The sequence below is a fragment of the Necator americanus genome, chromosome X, assembly GCF_031761385.1.
Source record: "Necator americanus strain Aroian chromosome X, whole genome shotgun sequence".
NCBI lineage: Eukaryota > Metazoa > Nematoda > Chromadorea > Rhabditida > Ancylostomatidae > Necator > Necator americanus.
In genome coordinates, this window is record NC_087376.1 from 24,680,658 (window position 1) to 24,695,144 (window position 14,487).

Here is a 14,487-nt window from a genome sequence, read left to right on the forward strand (position 1 = left end):
ATTCATAATATTCATTTTCGTTGGTCAGTGAGGGGGAGTGAAGCGAACGCCACAGAAAGTCTGAAGCCCGGCTTTAGCCGGACGTTCAGACTGGTATGTACATATGAGAGTAATAGTGTAACGAACATATAAATAAATACATATATAATATATTTTAATGATATCTGAGATAGCACCACTGGATACTAATGGATCAATATCTCATGACGCAAATAAAAGGAAACCATGGTACATATCGGGGAAACACGTCTTTCTGAATAAATGTGCCTCAAGCAGTCTATGCATTTCAGTTTAAACAGGCTCACCTGCGAAACTCGTCTACGTTACTTGGTAAGAGTTTAGAAATTAGGAAAGAAAAATTATTACTACTTTATAGCATTAATTCGTATTTTGGTGTCTCTTTTCCGGTATTTTCATACGAATGTCACTGCGATGTATATCCTGAATATCCTGAATACTAAGAAATGAAGTGATTAATCTTAGAAATGGGTTTTCATCAGTGTCCAATGTTGTGCATTCGTCCTCCGACCTAAATACTACCTTTGAAGAGGAATAATTATAATACATACAAAACTAGATACAATTTCCACCTGAACAATCCTACGCAGCAACCTCTCCATAAAATATGGAATTCTCCGTTATTTATTAGAAAGTTAGTACCAGATGGACAAGCACTGAAGTTGCAAGTCCGTTTTTCTTCATTCCTGCAATTAAGGATCGGTATGCTTTTCAAAATGGCCTCATATATGTTACTTACCGGCAGTTGGCTTTATGACATTGTCTTGTGCGAACCCGATGGCCGCAACCACCGCATGGTTGTGCACATTCTCCAACCCATTCTGACCAAGACCTACAGTCACATTCTAAAAGAAGCTTATTCATCATTTGACTGTTTTTTTATTTGGGGGGAGGGGGTAGATCGGAGCAACCTTCTTTTCCGGAAGACCGCGAAGTGATCATTGTAGAGTGAATGGTCGTTGTAGAAAGCGAGGTTATTTGTGGTGAAGTTCGACGGGTCCTCAACAATAATTCGTTTTTAAATTATACTAGAGATTTGGCTCATTGTCCACACGTACGGTAGTTGTGTAGTTGTGGCGACAAGAGTAAGCAGTGATGTATTTCTCGTGGATGTGGTCCGCAATGGACCAATTGTGTGACGATTTCCCCAAGTCTAAGTGAAAACAGTTTTTTTTTTCTCTCCCTAGAAACCGAGCATATGGTTTACCTTGGTTCCAGTTTTTGGTGTGTTACGTCTTGTAGAAGTTAAAGTAAACGGTTTTTCAGACCATCGATGTGTGGGTTCAACTGTTTTATCAGTAAAAGAAATTTTGGGAATTGCCAGCAGATCTTCAGTGGTTTTTGGAGTTTCAGTTGTAGTCGGTAAAGTAGCTTGACGAGTGGATGTTGGTGTTGTTTGAATAGCAGAAGTGATGTACTTGGTCGTTTCCTGCAGTTGTGAAGAAAAACTAACTTATAACTGTCGATTCCTCCCACTTAAAAAAAGTGAATTTCATTAATTTTAGTTAAGGACAATGTTTCGACATGATAGCTTACCAAGATTGGTTCAGATACATCAGACCAGAATTTGGCTCGAAATCCTCGATATCCTTCAACGTATCCTCGCATAATTACAACAAGCTCATTGTCAAGAGAAATGAATCGTTCTTTTGGTGGTGACGAACAACAATATCTGTAATTAAGTAATTGAAAGTAAAGTGAACTGATCACTCGTGCACCTTATTTGCTTACATTAAACACATCTACTCAAATGAAATAAAAGAAATTTTGGGAAGTAAGAAGAAACACTATACACTATTTGAAAATGGAAACAGTGGAACTGTCCGAAATGTCCAGAACGTTTTTTCTTTAGGTAGTAAAATTGTTTATCTCTATACAGATATTTACCTCTAGCTTCAAACACATAATTGTATTAATAGAATTCATTTAATGCATGCATTCACGTATTTAAAAAACGAAAACTACTACCTGGCTCCTGTGAGACGCTTATCGCTATGATATTTCACTTCCACATATGACTTATCACATGTATCCTCACAGAGAAATTCGAAAGGCTCCGCGAATTCCAGAAAAACACGACCTTCTGAAAAAACAGTATAAAAGTGCGGGTAAGGACCGTTTTTTGAGCGCTTTCACACACCCCTCGGTGCTCGAAGAAGCCAGAAACATTCGACTCCTTTTTTAAATCCATGAGGATAATTCGCACTATTGATGAACCGTGTCTTGTTGGAGACCTAAAAAACAATGTCATTGACAAATAGCAATAAAAAAGTTTTTTAACAACACATAAGATAAAAGTTACAAGCATACAGTATAGCTAAAAGGTCACCATTATAACAGCACCGCAATCTCCTAATGAAGGTTGGATTGATTCACAAAATTCCCCATGGAATCCATCAGGACATGTACATACAGAGCAGTTGTTTGGATTAGGATATCCGTTATGATAACAATACATTGGTGAACAATGATTTGTGCACCCATATGCAACATTGATCTAAGGAAAAAAATCTAGGTAATGGCAAATACAATAATTAAAACTATACCGCTTGGTAGTCAAGAAATGATGGGCCAATTCTCTGACCGATCGTGGATTGTTGGATTCTCTCAAGTGTTCGTATTGTTGGTTTGTCAGGATCCGATGAGAATCCGAATGGGCCATAGTGCATCACGGATCCTAAACATTTCTATAAGCTGCGGTTGCAGGTTCAACTAGATATTGAATGATGAAGGATAGAAATACCATTTTTGAGAGGTGAAATATGAGAATATAGAAAAATACAGGGAATTGATTTGAAAAGTCAAAAGATGAGATAAAACTAATTCACGAATCTCTAAAATGTTTCATTATTCCCTTATTTGTATTATTTTCATTTGTGTTGCCTTTCTTTTCCCTTTATCTTTATTATTTTCATTCCAAAAGCTTGGATTCTTGAATTCCTCAGATATGACGCTGGTTCAGTAGTAAATATGAAGACTTTTATGGTGTTTACTTTATGGTTGAACTGCCATGCTTTTTTGTTTTCCTTTGTTCTACAGCAGGAAGTGACTATTTCCATACTATGTGTCATTAAAAGAATTGCAGTTGGGAAAAAAGTGGAGAAATCTCGAGAGTTTGATTGGAGAGATGAATGAGTAAAGCAAATGTAAAATGTTAAGGTGAACGACCTCTACATTAAAATGATATGAACGAAATGATGAGTGTATCATCTTTTGTTTTTACAAAAAAAAATTAGTGAACTGTTTTTAGACAACTCATTAAATCATTAAATTCGTTGAATCATATTTTTAGAAGTACTGCTATCTAATAACATAGCTTTTTCAACATATTGTACACGTACACTACTACATACTTCGGTAAAATTATCAACCGTAGACAAATAGAACTCAGCCGATAATTTTGTAATAATCTGAAGTTGGGATGTTGTAGAACAATGTCAAGAAATTCATACCTTTTAGGTTTCTACTTTCGCAGTAACATCTCTGACATGCTATCATATAAAAAAGAAAGGAAATAAAAAAATGAAATCAAAGAAATAGTGGAAAAAATAATAGATGAAAGCAAAGAAATTTAAAAAAAATAGAAAAATAAGAATAGAAATAATTGTAGAAGAATATAGCGGCACCAAAACAGTCCCACTAGCCTGTGTCGTAGGGTAGTCCGTACGTTTCCGCTTGTCCGGGACCAAATGAGTTAAAATTGCTCCATCGACTGATTGGGATATTGTTGTAATTGACAGCAATATGCCTTTCCTTCAAAATCGATTTCGTTCCAGACAGACTGGTCAACACATTTAGATGGTAATAAAACTCACGAACCGCACAAAAATGAAAATACGTGGTTGTTTCCGCAAAAGCTGATCTTTCCTACATTCTTTCAACAATGAGTTGTCAAAATGTTTTCATAACTTGCTCTCAAGAACAGCATAAAGAACTGTTCATTTTTCTTTCCGAAAAACAAAAATGAACTCAATTTTTCCACAATGATCAATTCATAATTTCGCTTATTTGCTTGAATACTTAGACAGCACCTTCTCAGTGATGGTGCGCGACTAAGCATCGATTCCATCTGTGGCTTTTCATCCAATTAGTTGATAAATTCTCCAAACGGTGACGTTGTCTAGATTTAGGTCCTTACTTCGTATCTATCTAAGCTTTCATTCGTTCGTTTGTGCTGCATATACAATTACTCGTCGCTGTGGCGGTCTTCCAAGAAGACCTTATCAATTGCAAAGATTCTCCCTGACCTTTTTTTCTATACCAAAGCGAGGTCCCGGCCCAAGGCCTGGTAACTATTTTTTTTTAGCACAAATTTCAGTCCGTGAACGTAATGCGTGTTTAGAAAAACACAGCAACCAACTCACACGAGCACCCCATAGATTAATTTGCGAAGTTCGAAAAGACTGAATTTCTTTAGTATATGTAAAAGCTTCAGCTGTCCTGTTTCCACTACCTGCATAGGAAAAGTCGCACAATACCAATAAGATCGCTAATTGCCTTATGCTGTTGCCCATGACATACCAATACCTGCAATTATAGTAGAGTCAAAACGGCATAAAGCACCGTGCGGTTGCGTAAGTGGTTGCGCTCGAAGCAGCACGGTAGAGGTAACGGTTGCCACCGAAGTGGGACCGTCGCGAAGCAGTGAATCGATCGAGTGAGGATCTGTGCTACCACCGTTCACTGCTGCAGTTGGCGACGATCCCATCCCGGTTTCAACCGCTATCTCTACCACGCTGCAGATAAATAAATATATAAATACCTCCGGAGACCTTTCGTCGCATTCCAGAAATTCTGCGTATTGTATTTGCTACGAAAATGTAGGACAGCTTTTGAAATCGATCATTGCTAGAGCGTAATGATTATGGGCTGTGTGTGTGATACGCATAGGTAGGTATCCCAAAACACTCGGTTTTGTCCATTTCCATACTTTACAGCGGATAAAGGATGAAGTGTCTGGCAGATTTGAACATCTGACTGATCGTGAAGACAACAGAACTTTTTACCATTGGAGCTACGCGCGCCCCTCCATACTTTACAGGAGGAAAAAGTCGATCGCCTCAGGCGACGTCCCACATCCTCTTCGCTTTGCCTTCTCCTTTATCACCACACATAACAGCACTACTGAAGATGTTGCTCCGTTGTCTCACAAATTTATATGCACGCTAGATATTGCGCCTGTACGATGTAGGATGCAAGTTCAAGAGGTGCTAGTAGCATAGCAGGCTATACAATGAGTGATCATCCAACTTTCAGGTAATCGGACTCTTTGAGAGACCCTGAAAATTCGCCTCCGAATCACAGGCGAACCGACAAACAAATTATCAGTATCACATCGCCGGTTTATCTATTCCACAGAGTCGCTAGGACGAAACTTTACTGATATTGCTGAGACAAAAATGCGAAACGTGAGTTGATGTTAATTGCACGGACCAAAGTTGGAAGGCATTGATCCAGTGCCCTCTAGGTGGGCAGTCTCAAATGTACAGCAGTATCAACCCACACGTCCGCTTTGGTGCAACGCACTGAAAGAACACTCGAGGAAGGAAATTACGATGGTCTTGGGTATGCGATGACAACACATGATTCTCTTTCCCTTATTAGGTTTATCATTTAAGCTGTTCTGTGAAGTGTTGTGTTCTTCATCTAGGAATGCAAATTATATCGGTACGATGAGGTCTCCATCTTTTCACAGTGACAGCTATTCTCCTCTATGTTACCGCCTAATCGCATTCTTATTCGAAGGAGATGACGATCAGGACCACTGCTGAATGATGGCACCCTTGAAGTGTAAGCAGAGTATAAGTAGTGTAAGTAGACAACAATTTCGGTTACTATTGGGTCAGTCTTCGCAGGAGTCGCAGCCTTAAAGGCATCACCCCACGAATCTGAGGTGGTGCAGATTTCAGGTGGAGTATTCGTATACTGGATGGGAGACTACGGAGAGGGAGGTGATTCCGTCCATTTCTTGCTAATTGCCGTAAAAAACGGCCCCGAAGATGCAGCGCCGCACAAGACTGGCGCGCTCCAATCGAACCTCTTGTACAAAATGGTGCGCCAAAACGAATAAAGCCGTATCTTCCGGGCCGTTGCTTACGGCAATTAGGAAGAAATGGACGGAATGACCCCCCTCTCCGTAGTCTCCCATCCTGTATAGGAATACTCCACCTGAAATCTGCACCCCCTCAGATTCGTGGGGTGATGCCTTTAAATGATTGCCATGTCCTGCGTCGAAAGACATTTGTTATGAAAAACGCACTGATATTAAGAAGGCGCGTGACAGAAATGGACCTAGCGAAACCGCTGCCTTTCTCTTTCCTGTTCAGGGGTCTAAGTCTCACGATTTTATACTTTTCTTCCATGGTCCTTCTATTTTGGTGCTTATAGAACGAACTCGTAAAAGAATTTCTCGTTACAAACAACTTCCTTCATTTCGTCATGAGATCATTCGAATTTAGTTTCATCAATTGGTGAAGTTGGTAGTCAACTAATAGTGGTTTTGGGTTTTCGGCACAAAGCGGAGGAAGTACGGGATGTCCACACAAGGTATTAGTCCTTGCTGAGAATCAACGAGATGGACGGCAAATCGCTGCTCAAACCCTCTTCATTTTGTGACAGAAACTTATTCATGATTCCGCGCAACCCTAGATTTGATCGCCTATTACCTACCCTCCTGCGGTTTAAAGGCAGCAAACCACGAATCTGAGATGGTGCGGATTTCAGATGGACTATTCGTGTACTGTGTCGTAGATTATGAAGACGGGGGTGGTTCCGCTCATCTCTCCCTGCATCACTGCAAACAGCCGCCTCTAGAATGGTGCTTTGTACGACGCCATATATTGGAACGCTCCACCCTTTCCGCCGCCTCCGCTCTGCAATTTGTCGAAAATCAGTTCGGACTGCCCCGATAGGCAGCAAGGGGTGCTACGCGTGCAAGGGTGGCGCACTGCAATAGAAGGCATCGTAAAAAATATCATACAGGGGTCCGCTGCTTGCAGCGATTCGGGGAGAGATGATCGGAACCACCCGGTCTCCATATCCATATGGTCTACGACCTCGTATACGGATACTCCCCCTGAAATCCGTACCACCCAATATTCGTGGTATGCTGCGTTTGAGAGTCTGCGCAGGTGTTGAGAAAAAAAATCAAGGTGCAGAAGAAAGCAGATTGTTTTTTGTGCTGGGCACTCTTGATATCGTTCACTCAGTTCTCATCACAACTAATCATCAATCTACATAGATCAACTGAACTGAACTATTTCAAGACTAATTTTGCCGAGAATGTAAGAAATCCTGGTAATAGACCAAAGAAAAAAAAAGAGAAAAGTTTTTAGAAACTTTTCTTTTAGTTGTTAGAGTTTTAGAAAGTTTTCCAGTTTCTAGTAAAGTCGGAAAGGCAGACCTCCTGCGCAGCTTAGGAGACATTTCGGTGAACGAGAGTGCAACACTATGTTAAACCGTTGCTATTTCGCTCACAATATCATATAGTTGAGTGTGGAAGTAGCATCAGTGTGGGAGTCAAATCAAAAGATTTCTCACCTGGTCAGGACGAGCTTGTTCATGGAAAATTCCAAGAGCATGTCCAATTTCGTGGCTTATGATCCCAATAACATCACAGCCGGGCGTTGCGATTGAAATTCCCTAAAAGCAACAGATCCTTTGTACACGTATGATTGATACCTTTGTTCGGCAATAGCCGCCGAACCTCTACCGTTTTTCATTATCCGTTATCCTCGTAATGCATTGTTACAAACAAATTGCCATGAAAGTCGTTGTACAATTGTGTAAGAAGCAGCGCATCAATTGTCCTCCGTGTATTCTTGTTGGCGGACTATATAAGAGGCAGCATGCCAGTTGACCGGAGTAGTGTGCGTATTCGTGCCAGTGTCTGCCACTATACATTGTTGTTCGAACCAAAGGTCCTATTCCTGATAAAGTATCCCACTGAATCACCTTCTACAAAAAGCACTACACATCCTTTTGGTGCATCGGTCAAACTAATTGGCGTCCCGTCTCCATAGAAGCCAGGACAATTCAAGAGCTAAAAAAGCTCAAAGAATTGGAATATTCCAGAAACTCCGTCGCAATCAGAGAGGCTAGGGTAGATCAAGTCCTCGTTTCATCCATAGAGACCAGGGCAAATCAAGAGCCAATGAAGAGCCCAAATAATTGAGAAAACCACTTAGTTAAAGCTCAATCTCTCACTAGAGATCAGAACAAAAAGAAAAATGAATCACTGCGCAATAAACTCGCACAAAAATCAATCTTACTCAATAGAGATAAAAATGTCTCTTAATTTCCACACAGGAAACCAATCAAGTTCAGTGCTCAATCGCTGCAAACACTGCTGACAAAATACCAGGCTTACTTGAAGGAATTAAAGCTAACCGGGGACGACAATAAACAATACGAAGATATTTATGTTTTCTTGTTATGCCAACAAAGTTTAGGTGAAACTTTTTTTATTAGCCTGACGTTTCGACAAACTCGAAACACGATACGAAAACAAAATAGGAAAATGTTACAACTGCAATAAACCTCATGATGGGAGGAATAAGAATAATTGGTTTAAGTCGGGACCACGTGCAGAATTTAATTGAAAGACTCAAAAAGAGTACGAAGAAGCCAAAATTAAGGCAAACAAGAAAGAACTCGAGAAGGAACTTGAAGAAATTGACAAGGAAAGTCAATTCAAAGAAAAACATTGCACATGCAAACGACATGCTTTACATTTTGGAAGCACGCACTAACGAATACCGAGATAAAAAGCAGAAAATCACTGCAAAACTCGAAGTTGATCCACTCAAAAGTAAACTCAAACAATTAAAAGTCATGGATGACGGTGAAACTAAAACAAAAGATGCACAATGGCTATCAGAAAATTCAGACGATAAAGAACAGTTTATTTGTCGGACGTTGAAACAAAAACAACTCGAATTACCTCGTTTTTACGGAGAAGGGGAAGAATTTCCAGAGTTCTGGGCAGTTGTTGAAACTCTCGTACATGAGAGCAAAGCATTAAACAGTTGAAAAGATGCTCTTATTAAAGGACAGCCTCAGAGGCAGAGCCGAGATGGCTATTAAAGGTATACAACTCGTCCCACAAAACTACAAGTGGATGATCGATGAACTTAAGAAAAAATTTGGCATTAAGCCAACGAATCCAGCTAAAATTGTTCAAAAACTAGTCGATATGCACCGAGCAAACGGTACCGCAGAAAGCTGCATCACAGCGTATGACAAAATTCGAATGCTTGTTAATCAACTGGTATCAGCAGGTCAAGACATACGCTACATGCAAGACGCTATGTGGACCGAAAAAATTCTAGATAAATTCCCCTATAACATTGTCGAAAACGCGTTGACAACTATACAAAACCAAGAAGTACACCAGTGGAAATAAATGTCATGTAGGAAATCAAAAAGATTACTGCAAAAAAAAAACCGTAGAATGGCGATTGAAAAATAGATTCAAAGGCGAAGCACAGAAAAGAACTGAGCAGCACAATAGCAATGAATATAAGAAGAAACTCAAAGCGTGGGTGTTTTGTGGAAATCAGAATCACATCTCTCCTTACTGTAAAACAGTTACAGGAGTACAAAATAAACGAAATATTGTCAGAGAGAAGAAACTCTACTGGAAATGTTTTTCGAACAATAACAACAGCTTTGATTGTTCGTGGCCAGATTGCCTCTTATGTGGCAAGGCTCACAACAAAAGTTTGTGTCCGCATCTTCGAGCATTTTAAACATGGTAATATTAACCTTTCTCGATGTGAAAAATACCCCGCTATCAAAAGAAATAGTCAGGAATCTGTACGTGGATAATATGACGTTTCAAGCAAATTCCGTAGAAGAAGTCATTTCGAAGTGCGAGGAAACAGAAAATGTATTTGCGGACATTGGCTTTAACTTGAGAGAATTCATTTCGAAGAATACAGAAGTAAATGATGCTCTCTCTGAAGAAGATGGACTACAAGGAAACAAAATAAAACTTCTGGGCGTTAATTACGACACAGAAAAAGATGAGTTCTCAGTAGAGACAAAATTCTCTTTTGAAGAGAAACTTGCGAAAAGAGATATCGTAAGTCAACTCAATTCAGTGTATGATCCTTTGGGGATAATGGCACCATTATTAATTAAACATAAATCGCTAATGCGAAAGAGCTATCAAGAAATTTGCGAGAGATCTGCGACTGGCATACAGTGAAAAGATACTGTAGCAGAAGATTTACGCAATAAATGGTACAGAGAGAGATTAATGATGTATCGATTACCGTGCCTCACCGCTTATTGAGTGAACACATTGCTCCTAATAAATCCTCACACTGGGCAAGTAATGTTGCCATAGCAGTAAGCGCATATCTAAGGTGCGAACAGGACAATCAGGTCACGCAGTTGATTAGCGGCAAGACTAGACTTGCGTCCAAAAAGACCTTTCAAACAATGCCAAGAGAGGAACAGTGATCAGTGACAGTGAGGTCGCACTTTCATGGACAAAGTCTTCACGCAAGCTTCCCATTTTTTGTTATAAATCAGATGGACAGGATTGCAAAAATGCGGGAGTCTTTAACCTTTAATGATCTGACAGTCAATTCTTGTCATGTACCAGCACATAAAAACCCTGCTGATGCGGGAACACGTAGTGTAACTGCGGCTCTTATTTACTATCACGACAGTGTTCGTGGACCACGTTGACTTGTTGACGACAGAAACGGTTGGCCGCTACGATTAATAGCCAACATAGACACAGATTACACAGAAAATGGATGCAAAGTTGTACACCACAGCAACACTGAGGTGATGATCTCATCGACATCCACAACAATCGATTTATCAAGATTCTCCAGCCTGACGAAAGCCTTGCAAACATTGACAACTGCTGCTAAACTTCTAGTCAGATGGGTGGAAAGATGTAATGTGAAACGAAACTCACATATAATGCTACGAAACAGAGCAGAATTTGAATCTGTAACAGAAATTTTTGCTGCAAACCTGAGATTCAGTGAAAAATTTATTATAGCAGAAATACATTTTAAAAAAATCTCGATTACAGCGCTGTCAACAAGATTTCAAAACCAGAAATTCATCAGAGACAGCTTCGGAATAATCCGATTTGAATCTAAAATTCATAACGCCATTTTACCGTTTGATACGAAGAATACTATCTATATCCCAAACGATTCGGATTTTGCAAGATTAGTCATACAAGTATTCCACATAAAAAATGTCCATGCTGGCAGTGAACATACGCTGTCTTAAGTAAGACAAGAATATTGAATTCCACAACCATTATGTACAGTCAAGAAATTAATTGGGAAATGTGTTACTTGCAAAAAGTTTCACGGTCTACCATTTGGGGCGCCTGAAATGCATTCACTTCCACCAGACCGGGTGGTAATTACGAAAGCACTTCAAAACGTCGGATGCGATTTCATGGGAACATTTGAATCAAAAATGAATGAAAGAATGTACATATGTCTGTACACTTGCTTAACAACAAGAGCAATCCACTTAGAAGTGACTGAAAACCTACCAACTGGAGCATTTTTAAACAGTTTTCTGTGCTTCATATCGCGTAGAGGAGTTCCGCAACTTATTAGGACGGACTGTTGAAGCAATTTCAAACTAGGTCATCAAGTCATAGACAATATTTCCGAGAAAGATGATCTCAGCGGAAGCTCAGTTATGACCTACTCCGTTTCTGAAGATATTAAATGGATCTTCAACCCTTCAGCTTCGCCATGGATGGGCGGAGTATGGGAAAGGCTAGTAGGTTCCGTAAAAAGGAGCTTTCAGAAAGCCGTAGGAAGAAGAAAGCTCTCATTTGAAGAGATGAAGACAATCACCGCCCAAATTGAGGCCATTATAAACACCAGACCAACTGCAATTTTTTATCACAAGCAAAAGAAGCCCTCGAACTCTTGGAAAGGATTTCCAACAGGTTCTGGGATGCATGGAACACACAATACTAAACAGTGTTAAAAGATAACCAAAACAACATCTCAGACAACCAAGACATAGAAAGAATATGATCCTAAAAATGGGAGAAATCGTTCTCGTTGAAAAGGAATCGATTCCACGCGGTAGCTGGATATATGACAAAATTGTCGAGATTATTCAAAGCAAAGATGGACAATTTTGGACGATAAAAGTACTCATGCCAAGTGGAAGAATATTACAAAGGCCGCTAAACAAACAAAGTTTACTCGCTAGAAATTTCTTCTGATACTTTCGTAAATAACTCTCCAGTGCACGAAGAATATCCTCCTAGCTATATGAGAATTTCACCATCATCTCCTAACGAAGTGCGAGTTTCGCAAACCTTTTTCAAAGAATTGAACAATTCCTATTGCCTCGAATAGAGGATCGAGATGCACCGGCATCTCTTAACAAGGCCCGAAATCTACCCTACTCACATGCAGGGACGAGAAACTCACTCACTCCTCTAAATGACAACACAAGAGAATACTCATCACACAGGTTACGAAAACAGCCAAACCGAGCATCAAAGAAGAGTGTATATGAAGTTATTCAACGGTACGAACAAAGTCTGGAAGAGACAAGCTCATTGCCCAGTTCCCCTACATTCTTAATGCTGTTAATGCTACTGAGTTTGACAAGCACTTTCAGATCCTCTCCTATTAACTCCTCCCTTATATGCGAGGAAGAATCTGTGAAAATTCATCCTGCCAATGAGTACTACGAACTCTGCTTTGATAACGAATGCAAAACTTTCGAAAATGCAGAAGACATGGTCTTCAGATTACCTGAAACTCCGTCGTCAAAAGCACCTTTGTAAAGAGTTAAGAGTGATAATAAGTGAAACCATAATGTCAGAGATCATAGAGTGTAACCAACCAAACTTCTGTGGTTAATCAAAAACATTGTTCAGCAAACATCTGATTGGAAATCTTCACTGTTGGCCAGCGAGTGCAATATTTTCGGTCGCAACATTTCTGTATTACATAATTGCAACCGTAAAGTTCGGAGTTTGGTCATGTTAAAAATGTTAAAAACATTGCACAAAAGAAACTGCAAAACGCGGGAGCGATGAGCACTCAAGACTGCATTGCAGTCAGTTCTGCAGAACCGATACTAATGAGTACATTCGACCCACTGCCGATTCGTACCTATCCGTAGCCCGCATTAGTATCACTTTGTTCATAAGTGGAATAAGTGGGTGTCAGCACGGTTTCATGCGGCACACGACTGAGCTCATATGCAGTAATGAAAATTATTGTAAGTATGAATACAATCAGGAAGTACTTTTTAATAATGTTGATTCAGAACTTTGCATAGACATTACCCATGGGAGTAAAACAACTGGTTTGATCAAAATCACAAAAAAAAACAATAAAAATAAAGCGTGTGAAAATATCGTAATTTTTCACCAGAGGCAGTTCGCACAAAATCCTTCAAACTACGAGATGTCAAGAAATGGGATCTTGTACTCATGATAGGTGCACCACCCTAACATCGACAGAAATCATCGATGAATTTAATGAGGCGAAGACTTCCCTGATCCTGGGTATTCGGCCTGCGTTCATACATGTGGCGGATTCCCATGCAATTGCCTACTCCCTTTACCAGCTTGTGCGTTAATGCGCTTAGCGGATATCCCACGCAACGAAAAAGTTTATGAAATTCTCAACTGTGTAAATTGGGAACCAGTCGTAGAAATCCATGTAGAAATTGAGATTCACGACATTAAGAAAACCAAAGAGATTTCTCTTATACCATATTTATCCCAAACCGTAGATGAACTTCCAACCACAGTAACATCTTTGCAAAGCCCGTATTCTCCTTTAATGGACAGAAAGTTTGCCATAGCAAAAGATGACGCTCTTATGATGCTCCAATACCATCAACTTTCCGTGGTATATCCTAACGAAAGAATCGCATCGGAGAATTTCTCGCAACGCAGCAATCAAATGATTTGTGTTTGCAAAAATTTAGAGACATCCAATACATGTCATTGGCTTCCACTCGACCTTATTGACCTGCCTAGAGAATTTGGGCCAATCTGGTTGACTATCTTGGAACAGCATATTCTTGTAAAGCGTACCAGGTGACTTCATGCAGAGTTCATCTCAATCAGGAGATTTGTAACAGGGATGGCAACGGTGATCCCGTAGCTGGTAACGAAGCTGTTTAGTTGACAAGTCTACAATACTTCGAATTCTGCTGTCAACGATGTGATTGCTCAAAGATCAACCAAATTGGTTTGTACTTCGAGCGCCTGGCTGGATTGCCCTTCTTCTTCTAGATTGGCATTGTCGTGCCAATTTATTCGTAACTAATCCAGGCGTTTTCTTTTACACCACGACTCGGTCCAAAAATTGTGCTGAAACAGCTTACATGTCTCTGTGACTTCCAAAATTCGATCGCCAAATTTAGTACCAATTTGGACTTATCCCTTTATTCGTTTCAGGGCTGATTCAGTTAAGTCGATGGTTAATTCCTGAT

At 39.9% G+C, this 14,487-nt stretch overlaps 3 protein-coding genes across 7 annotated transcripts; 1 reads left to right on the forward strand and 2 right to left on the reverse strand.

Moving 5' to 3' along the window:
- Positions 1-378: 378 nt before the first annotated feature.
- RB195_025311 (uncharacterized protein) lies at positions 379-9,037 on the reverse strand (the record flags this gene model as incomplete). 4 transcript variants are annotated; one of them, XM_064213398.1, is made up of 16 exons in its annotated part: positions 379-529; positions 591-704; positions 758-863; positions 930-1,018; positions 1,077-1,171; positions 1,226-1,447; positions 1,555-1,690; positions 1,987-2,101; positions 2,159-2,252; positions 2,348-2,515; positions 2,565-2,695; positions 3,663-3,771; positions 7,558-7,659; positions 7,851-7,912; positions 7,972-8,059; positions 8,960-9,037. In XM_064213398.1, the coding sequence occupies 16 exons, from the start codon at positions 9,035-9,037 to the stop codon at positions 379-381; spliced, it is 1,860 nt and encodes a 619-aa protein (XP_064069278.1). The 4 variants fall into 4 exon arrangements, with proteins under 4 accessions (XP_064069278.1, XP_064069277.1, XP_064069279.1 ...); XM_064213399.1 differs by lacking the exon at positions 2,348-2,515; XM_064213396.1 differs by lacking the exons at positions 7,851-7,912; positions 7,972-8,059; positions 8,960-9,037 and adding an exon at positions 3,317-3,428 and having other exon boundaries at positions 7,558-7,580.
- A 15-nt stretch (positions 9,038-9,052) lies between these two features.
- Positions 9,053-9,421, forward strand: RB195_025312 (uncharacterized protein; the record flags this gene model as incomplete). 2 transcript variants are annotated; one of them, XM_064213401.1, is made up of 1 exon in its annotated part: positions 9,053-9,421. In XM_064213401.1, the coding sequence occupies one exon, from the start codon at positions 9,053-9,055 to the stop codon at positions 9,419-9,421; it is 369 nt and encodes a 122-aa protein (XP_064069281.1). The 2 variants fall into 2 exon arrangements, with proteins under 2 accessions (XP_064069281.1, XP_064069282.1); XM_064213400.1 differs by having other exon boundaries at positions 9,092-9,421.
- Positions 9,422-10,772: 1,351 nt separating this feature from the next.
- On the reverse strand, positions 10,773-13,186 carry RB195_025313 (uncharacterized protein; the record flags this gene model as incomplete). The annotated part of the gene is made up of 3 exons (XM_064213402.1): positions 10,773-10,903; positions 10,955-11,013; positions 13,152-13,186. 3 exons carry the CDS (start codon positions 13,184-13,186, stop codon positions 10,773-10,775), a joined length of 225 nt encoding a protein of 74 aa, XP_064069283.1.
- Between the last annotated feature and the right edge of the window lie 1,301 nt (positions 13,187-14,487).